Source organism: Eumetopias jubatus, unplaced genomic scaffold (genome assembly GCF_037043125.1).
Source record: "Eumetopias jubatus isolate StellerSeaLion01/CBP00866 unplaced genomic scaffold, mEumJub1_p1.0 scaffold_12, whole genome shotgun sequence".
NCBI classification, from domain to species: domain Eukaryota; kingdom Metazoa; phylum Chordata; class Mammalia; order Carnivora; family Otariidae; genus Eumetopias; species Eumetopias jubatus.
Genome location: NW_028274818.1, coordinates 6006230 through 6014177, shown reverse-complemented (window position 1 = coordinate 6014177; position 7948 = coordinate 6006230). Strand labels below are relative to the sequence as shown.

At 55.7% G+C, this 7948-nt stretch overlaps 1 protein-coding gene across 3 annotated transcripts; it reads right to left on the bottom strand.

The window, feature by feature from the left end:
* Positions 1–356: 356 nt before the first annotated feature.
* On the bottom strand, positions 357–5177 carry FCRLB (Fc receptor like B). Of its 3 annotated transcripts, none has more exons than XM_028104782.1 (6): positions 5147–5177; positions 4834–4854; positions 4251–4505; positions 2151–2417; positions 1210–1488; positions 357–772 (listed from the first exon to the last, which is right to left on the bottom strand). In XM_028104782.1, exons 1-6 carry the CDS (start codon positions 5175–5177, stop codon positions 357–359), a joined length of 1269 nt encoding a protein of 422 aa, XP_027960583.1. The 3 variants fall into 3 exon arrangements, with proteins under 3 accessions (XP_027960583.1, XP_027960584.1, XP_027960585.1); XM_028104783.1 differs by having other exon boundaries at positions 536–772; positions 1210–1355; XM_028104784.1 differs by lacking the exon at positions 4834–4854 and having other exon boundaries at positions 536–772; positions 1210–1355.
* Between the last annotated feature and the right edge of the window lie 2771 nt (positions 5178–7948).

The window sequence follows — 7948 nt, the reverse complement described above, 5'->3', positions numbered from 1 at the left end:
CAAAGGGCTCATTATCTCAATGACCTTAAACACCCATCTATTTCCTGTGCTGAAACGTGTACTGGGCATCTGTGAAAAGCTAAGTATGACTAAATAAACTTGCAAACAGAAACTTCAAAAACAAGTAGAAAGTAACAGAAGGGGAGTCCTGTGAGGGGAGGAAGAGATCAGAAGAAAGGCCCCGTGCTTACAGACTGCTCAAGTACACTGCGACACCGAGATCGTCAGCCACCACACTTTATGGTGCTTCTGTAACACCACCGCCAAACAAGAGACCGCGAGGTCTCTGCGGGTGGGAAGCAGGGGAGCCTGGAGAGGGAGGAGCCTGGAGAGGGGACAGTAGCGCCCCCGCCCCCTCAGCTCTCCACAATAGTGGTCTCTCGGGTTCCCGGGCTCACAGCAAAGTGGGAAGTGGGGGTCCCGAGCGGTTCCCTGTGCTCTGGGAAGGCCTGGGGCTCCTTTAACTCCAGGACTACCCGGCTCAGAAGGCCCTTGAGCAGCTGCATTTCTTGGAGCAGAAGGTCCACGTCGGGTTTCAGGGCTCCAGCGGATTGTTCCAGGGGCGTCGGCGGGGCGCAGGCCGGTGGCCCAGCAGTGGGGGCTTGGCCCGCGGGGAACTGCAGCCCCGATGAGGTGGTGCTGGGGACGGAGGTGACCAAGAGGGCCGATCTGGACCCCGGGGGCTTTCTGAAGGAAAGCGGCTGGTTCCCCGGCGCCAACGCTGTGGCCTGTGGGACTGGGGCGGTGGTGGACGCCAAGTCCAGCGGAGAACCTGCGAACGCAGCACACGGCTCTCACACGGCTTTCGCGGGAAGCGGGGCACACGGGCCAGAGGGGAGTAAGGAGGCCCGGGATGGAGTGAAGGGGTGAAGGAGGAGTGAAGAGGCAGGGATGGGGTGGAGAGGAGGGAGGAAGGGGGATGGGTGAGGAAGGCAGAGGGGATGGGGTGGAGAGGAGCGAGGGGTGGGAGGAGGGAAGGGATGGAAAGGAGAGAGGAGGGGGAGGGGTGAGAGGTAGGCGGGGAGGAGGTGGGGAGGAGCGAACTTGGAGGGGAGGAGTGAGGAGGGCGGAGATGGTGAGCTGCGAGGGCCAAGTGGCGCTAGGGAGGCTCCGGGTGCGGAGGCGGAGGCGGGGCTGCCCGCCCGGGGCGGGGGCGGGGTGGTGGGATGGGTTGGGGGGGGAACGTCCCGGAAGGGTGCGGTCACTCACCACGGCCGGGGAGCTGCAGCCAAGGGCTGCGTTTCCGGACGCTCCGCGTGGCGGTAGCGGCCTCGCACCAGTACGACTCGAGCTCCTCGACCTCCGGCTCGGGGACCGTGTACTCCGCGCCCCAGTCGAAGCGGCGCACCAGGCGACTGTACTTGTAGAAGGCGAACTGCAGCGGCGTGTCGCGCTTCTGCGGGTGCGGGCGGGTCTCGCAGCGCACGGCCACCCCGCCGCGGGCCTCCGCCCGGCCCATCACCCTCAGCACCGGCGCCGGGAACAGCTCTGCGGAGAGGGGTTCCGGGGGCTGAGGGTGCACGGTGGGCTGGCGCAGGGGTCCCAGGGGACGAGGTCCCGCGTGTCCACGGCCCCGCGACTCCTCTGCCCTTTGGGCTTCCCTCGAGGGCTCCTCGGGTGAGAGGAGGCTGTGTGTGCGCGCAGAGGGAGGGAGGAAAGCCTTCTGAAGTGTGGGGCAGGGGGCCGAGGCCTCGAAGGACAGGGAGAGTTTGCAGGGATGTGGGGGCAGACGGGGCCAGACGCTTCCTGTCACTTCCCGACTGACACCCAGTTTGGGTCCCCGGGCTAGAGGGGATGGCCGCGTCCGCCTCGCGGGATGCTCGGAGCCGTTCCCTCACCCCACTCGCACAGCGACCCCTACCACTGCCGCGCCTTCTGGCTGGGACTTGGATAGAGCTGCCCCCTATATGGAGTTCCCATCCGGAGTAAGAAGCCGGAGGTGTGCGGGAGGGAAGGGACACTCGTCCCCACGCAGGCTGAGCATCAGGGGCACCTTCACTAAGAGGAGAGGCGAAAGCTTATGTGGACTAGGGGAGAAATCTGCTGGGCGGCAGCTACTTGAACCTCCGCCCTCCCTGCCCGCCTTGGACCCTGTCCCAGAATTTCCCAGCGCTCGTTGGCCTCCCTCCCGGGCCCCAGGTGTCCCCCACCTTGCACGGTCACGGCCACCTTAGCGGAGAACATGGGCGCGCTCTCCACCGGGATACGCATGGTGCCAGAGCACTGGTAGCGCCCGCTGTCGCCGGCGCGCGCCTGCGGCACCGTGTAGTTGGCGCTGGAGTGGAAGTAGCGCACCGCCTTGCTGTCGTGGTAGTAGTGAAGCTTGTAGACCACCTTGTCGTACCAGCCGCGGCAGCGCAAGACCAGCGGCTCGCCCTCGAACACCGCAGCGTAGGGCACTTGCAGGATCAGCCAGTCTACGACAGTCACCACCGACAGGCCTGACTCCAAGAGAAGTCCAGCCCTGGGGGTCTCCCTTTCCTCTCCCTGCTCCCTGTCCCCGCAGAGTGGCTCGCCTCCTCTCCACTTAATACGCGGCAGGCAGGCGCCCCAGGAGCCTCAGAGCTGGATGCCTTGGGAGGCGAGGGGAGAGGAAAGCCAATGGGTCCGTCTTTCCTTAGGGATTAGGAAGGCAAAGATGCCTGGTTCTAGGTTCCAGCCTCATCAAAAAGTAATGGCCATCAGGGGCGCCTGGGTGGCTCGGTCGTTAAGCGTCTGCCTTCCGCTCTGGTCGTCGTCCCAGGGTCCTGGGATCGAGCCCCACATCGAGCCCCACATCGAGCCCCACATCGGGCTCCCTGCTGGGCGGGAAGCCTGCTTCTCCCTCTCCCACTCCCCCTTGCTTGTGTTCCCTCTCTCGCTGTGTCTCTCTCTGTCAAATAAATAAATAAAATCTTAAAAAAAAAAAAGTAATGGCCATCAGAATCAAGTTTACGCTCCTCAGGATGCCCTAGGGGCCTTCTTCACCTGGGCCCTGTTTACCTTTCCAGCACCATCTCAGTATTGTCGCCTGTCCAGTGTCTCCCTCACTGTCCCCACCTCCCCCTCCTAATGCAGGCTAAGTCCAGCCACGCCCAGCATACATATTGGGAGCACTGGCCCTGCTCTGAGCCCAGGGCCTTTGTACCAGTCAAGAAGATCCCCCCACACACAGGTTTTAGTTGAGACCTACTTGTCCTGCAGGTCTAGCCTTAGATCTTTTGTCCCCCAGAAAACTTCCCCAACCCGGCAGGACAGCCTTAGGTACTGCCCACAGCACCCCAAATTTGCCGATCACCATCGTCATCATTCCTGATGCTTATATAACCCTAATACGTTCTGGATGCCATTTGAGGAGTTTTACTTTGAGAAAGAATTCTGCAAGTAACAGCCACAATCCGTAGACCACTCTATTCCACAATCAGTAACCACCTTCTCTCATGGCCAGTATCTTATCTGAGCTATCAATTTCCAAACAACAAACCGCAGAGTATAGACATGAAGTGCGTGTAGATACTAAGTGATGATCTTTGAATTCTGAATACAAATTGTGGCCTATCAGGCTAAGATGACATAATACTTACTACAAAGTAGCCACCCCTGTACTCTAAAGAACAAATTATTGCTATTTTCTTACCCTGCTTTGCAACCCTTTAAGTAACCCCGAGAAGTCAGTTTCTGAATTGAGCCTTATGTACACACGTGTATGTCTGCAATAGACTTTTAAGTGCTTTGTTCCACTGCTGCTCTCTTTTATCCCTAAGAGTGTGTCATAATTCATTTTTCATCCTCACAACAGCCAAAGAGACAGATACAACTATTGTCCCTGTTTTACTGCTGGGAAGCACAGAGAAACATCGTGCTGTTCAATCAGGAGTAATTCTCCCAGCTGCACGCAGCCTGCACGGGGACCCTCACTCCCCACCCCACCCCCGCCTCGCTCTGCCCTTTCCTTCCCTGACCCCTCCCCCCAAAGTTCCCTGTCCAGTATCCCGGGTCTTCAGAGCCTCTGCCCTTCTGAGCTAGTCTCATAAATAAGCACAAATGTTTATTGCCTCCCTCTTGGGCAGAGGGGTGAGGGGACCTTTGGGGTCAGACAAGCCTTACCGCATCTCTCACATAGTGCCGTGCAGGGCGCCGCCTGCTCAAGAGACCCAAGATAGTCCCCATTTTCTGCCCCAGTGGGAGTGGCCTGGTGTCCTCTCTCACTGGAGGGCCAGTATGACCAGAGGAGATGTGTGGAACCCTTGCCCCCATGCTCAAACACTCACCATTGGAAACAGAGAGGTGGATGGGGTCACTGACAGGTGCTCCCCGTGTCTGGCATCGATAAACCCCTGGTGTCTGCACCTCGATGCTCTTCTTGTGAGAGGGCAGAAGGAGGTGGCCCAGGTACCAGAGAGTGCTGATGGGCCGGAGGTCCAGCAGCGGAGGGTGGTACCCATCACAGCGCAAGATCACCCGCTCCCCCTTGAAGATTGTGGTCCAGGGCGGGTGTAGAGACAATATGGGCTTCTCCAGAGTAGCTGGGGGTATGTGTGAGAGGGGGCAATGTGGGAAAGAGAAGCAAGGTGAGGTGCCTAGAATGTGGCCTGAGGTTGGCAAATCTGAGAAAACTCCAACTTCCAAGACCCTGCCCACATGACTAAACCCATCCCCGTTGCAGGACACACCACATGGGACTACAAGCTACCAGCACCCATTTCGAAGTGCTTAGAGGCAAACTGAGTCACAGGGATTGAGGAGAAACGTGGGAAGACACAGTGTCCCGCAACGGCCAGGAAGTGGGGAGCACTTAGGGGGGGTTGGTGTGGAAGTTGTCGAAAATCGGGCTGAGGGATGTGGAAGACTCACCAGCCCGCCCGCTGCTTGGAACTGCAAAACGAGAATTGAAGAAGAATGTCGTGTCAGGGATGAGAGGAAAGTAAGGGACCTCTTCACCGTAGGAAAAACTCCAGGGGTCTCAAGACCTGTTTTCCTTCTGCTTTTAGTTTCCCTGGCTCTGAGAAAACCTCCTTCTCTTTATCCTCGAAAAATAAATAGTGAACTGCTGTTTGGAATCCAGGAATATCCCCCCCCACCCCCCCCACACACACACCACACACTCTGGCCCCCACTCTCCCCCGCAGCCAGTCCTTACACCGCTGTTGACGCACTGAGGACTCACCCAGGAGCAGAAGTGCTGTCAGTGCCCACATGACGGACCCACCTGCAGCAGCTGCGGGACGATGTCTGCAATAAATTTTTAAGCGCTTTGTTCAACTGCTGCTCTCTTTTTTCCTCAACAACACGTCCTAATTCATTTTTCATCCTCACAGCAACCAAGGAGACAGATACAATGATTGTCTCTATCTTACTACTGGAAAGGCTGACCGAAGCTGGCCACTGAGCGCTGGGGGACATTGCTGCTCTCTCCCACCCATTCCTAATTCCTGAAGATGGTGACTGGAGACAGCAGGACATGGGCTGGATAAGGGTCAGCCCTCAGGTGTCCCAGGCACCAGGCACCATCCCACCTACCACCCCTGAAGCCACCTCACATCTCAGGCCAGCCCAACGCCTGTAGAGAAGGCATGCAGAGCAGAGCCTATGCCCTCTGCAGCCCAAGAAAGCCACATAGACCCTCAGATGGCGGCAGGTCCCCTTCAGGCTTCCACTGACCTCCTCCCTCCCTCCCAGCAGGCCCTGTAAGCCTCCCTTGAGGAAAACACCTCCCCACGTCCTCACGGTCTACCTGCAGCCTTTATTCCGCGCACTCCCTGATGGTGAGGCCTTGGGAGGTCGGCACTGGGCTCCCTGCACCCAGAGCTCGCAGCCTCCCACAGACGAGCTGGACAGAAGCGTCTGATTCGCCAACCACCTTCTGTGTCACTGTCTTCCAAAGTTCCAGTTAAGAAGGGAAATGCAATGTGTTACCCCTTTTTTCTCCCTTCCTGAAAACCCTCAGAAATGAGAAAATTGCTTTCTACCCACCCCAGTGATCTCCTCCTACGGCATGCTTGTGCCTTCCTTCCCTCTAACCAACCCTGCAAGCCTCTTCCAGCCATGCCCCGGGGCCAGGACTCCTTACCTGGAGCAGAGAAGTCACTGCATCAGCCCCTCAGAAACTTCTCAGATCTGACCTCCCAGCTCTACTTCTTGTGCTTTTTGAGCCATGTGATCATTCCCTAAGCAATGGGGAACCTGAATTCTCATGTAAATACTTAATGAATTTTCCAACCTGAGGGTATGTCTCCTTGGACCGTCTCCTGTCCTCATCTGTGGTCGTACAGTACTGGGCACCTCCTTCCTCTGGCAGGGAGGAAAAGGACTATCAGACACTGTCAACTCTCTTAAACAGTCTCCCCCCCCACCTCTTGCTTGCTCATGGCCAAAGCTCCACTCTGAGAATTCCCTCAGAGTTTCCTTTAATATGCTAGTTTTTGTTAAAAGTGCAAATGCCTCTTAGGGAAATGTGATTGGTCATTTAAGGTATGCTGGCCATTTCAGGTCCTGTTTGAGAGCAGGTTTTGATAAAAGACAGATAGTCATATGGGTCTGAAAAGTAGGGAGGTACTTGATAAGGGGCTCAGGAGGGAGGGAGGGAGAGAGGAACTAGATAATAGGAACAGAGATTTATAAACTGCCTGCTTTAGGGGTGTCCAGGCTAGACAATGCTGCCAGGCTTCCCCACACCCCTCCAAGACCAGTGTGGGCCTCTCACATCATCCACAGCCTCCCCACATCATGCCCCAGGAGACTGACTTCTGCACCAGGTCACCACCTCTGTGGTAAGAATGTGATGCACCCATCAGTGGTCCCTTGCTCTGCACAGGCAGTCTCTATTTTGGCTTCTTATCACTCAGAACACAGATCTCAGCCTCTTTACCAGATTCCACAAGAAAACGTACTACACCAAATATGCATGAGGTGTATAGTCTTCCTGAAAATCTCTACACTCATTGATAGGGTTCCTATCATACAGTGCTCAGAATCCTGCTTGAAGAATCTCTCACCCAACGTATCCTCCTCATTCTGGGCTTTCTTCTGCATTTTCCCCGAGTTGGAACTTTTTCTCCATCCAGGACTTTGCCGCGCAGAATTTCTAATTCTTCACCCCTTTGCATTGCAGAGAAATGTAGCAATTATCGTTTGTTACCTGAGCAATTCTTGGAAGCCTATCATCACATACTTAGTGGGCAAGATATGCCATCTTCTGCTAAGAAGTCAGGTGACTAAAATGTTTTCAGGGATGATGACCGCGCAGGCGCTGCTGACTGTAATGATGCTAGATCAGTCTCTGTGAGAGCTGGAGCAGGGGGCACCCGAGCCCACGGCAGACACCATCTTCTTGCGTTTCATCCTGACAAGGGGCCGTTGAGGAATGATTATTAGTAACCAAAGTGATAGAGCTGGGATGTGAGTAGGAGTCCATCTCGCTCCCAAATGTGCTCTCTGTCTCTCCTGCTCACAGCGGTTTGTCATTACAGACTCTTCAGGTCCCCTCTCCAGTTCTATTACTTATTTTTTTACCTCTATCCACACTACCCTTCTCTGCTCCACACGAGCGCGCATCCAGCATGACACTTACCGGATGTGCCTGTACACACACATGGGTTTACCCCTGAGAAATGTCTCGTGTTATTGATTTACATAAACGGTATTGTGTCCTAGGTATTATTTTCTCTTTTAGAACAAAAGCCAGAGTGAAGAGGAATTTGCCCACCCCCCTTTGTTTCCCTGCATCTATGATTGAGCCGGGATATCTCATCTCATCTTCTCCGGTCCTTGGACTGGGATTTACACCAACAGCTTTCCTGCTTCTCAGGCCTTTGGACTCGGACTGAATTATATTTTCCTGGGTCTCCAGCTTGCAGATGCCAGATCATGGGACTTCTCAGTTTCTATAATCTCATGAAGCAATTCCTCATTCTCTCTCTTTCTCTCTCTCTCTCATTCTCTCCCAGCCTCTGACAACCACCATTCTCTT

Excerpts from the sequence above, each read along its gene's own strand:
- FCRLB (XM_028104782.1), bottom strand. The coding sequence starts at position 5,177 with ATGTGGGCACTGACAGCACTTCTGCTCCTGG. Across the intron at positions 4,855-5,146 it reads GACAGCACTTCTGCTCCTGG|TTCCAAGCAGCGGGCGGGCT; the intron begins GTGAGTCCTCAG and ends CTCGTTTTGCAG. Across the intron at positions 773-1,209 it reads GCTGCAGCTCCCCGGCCGTG|GTTCTCCGCTGGACTTGGCG; the intron begins GTGAGTGACCGC and ends CTGCGTTCGCAG.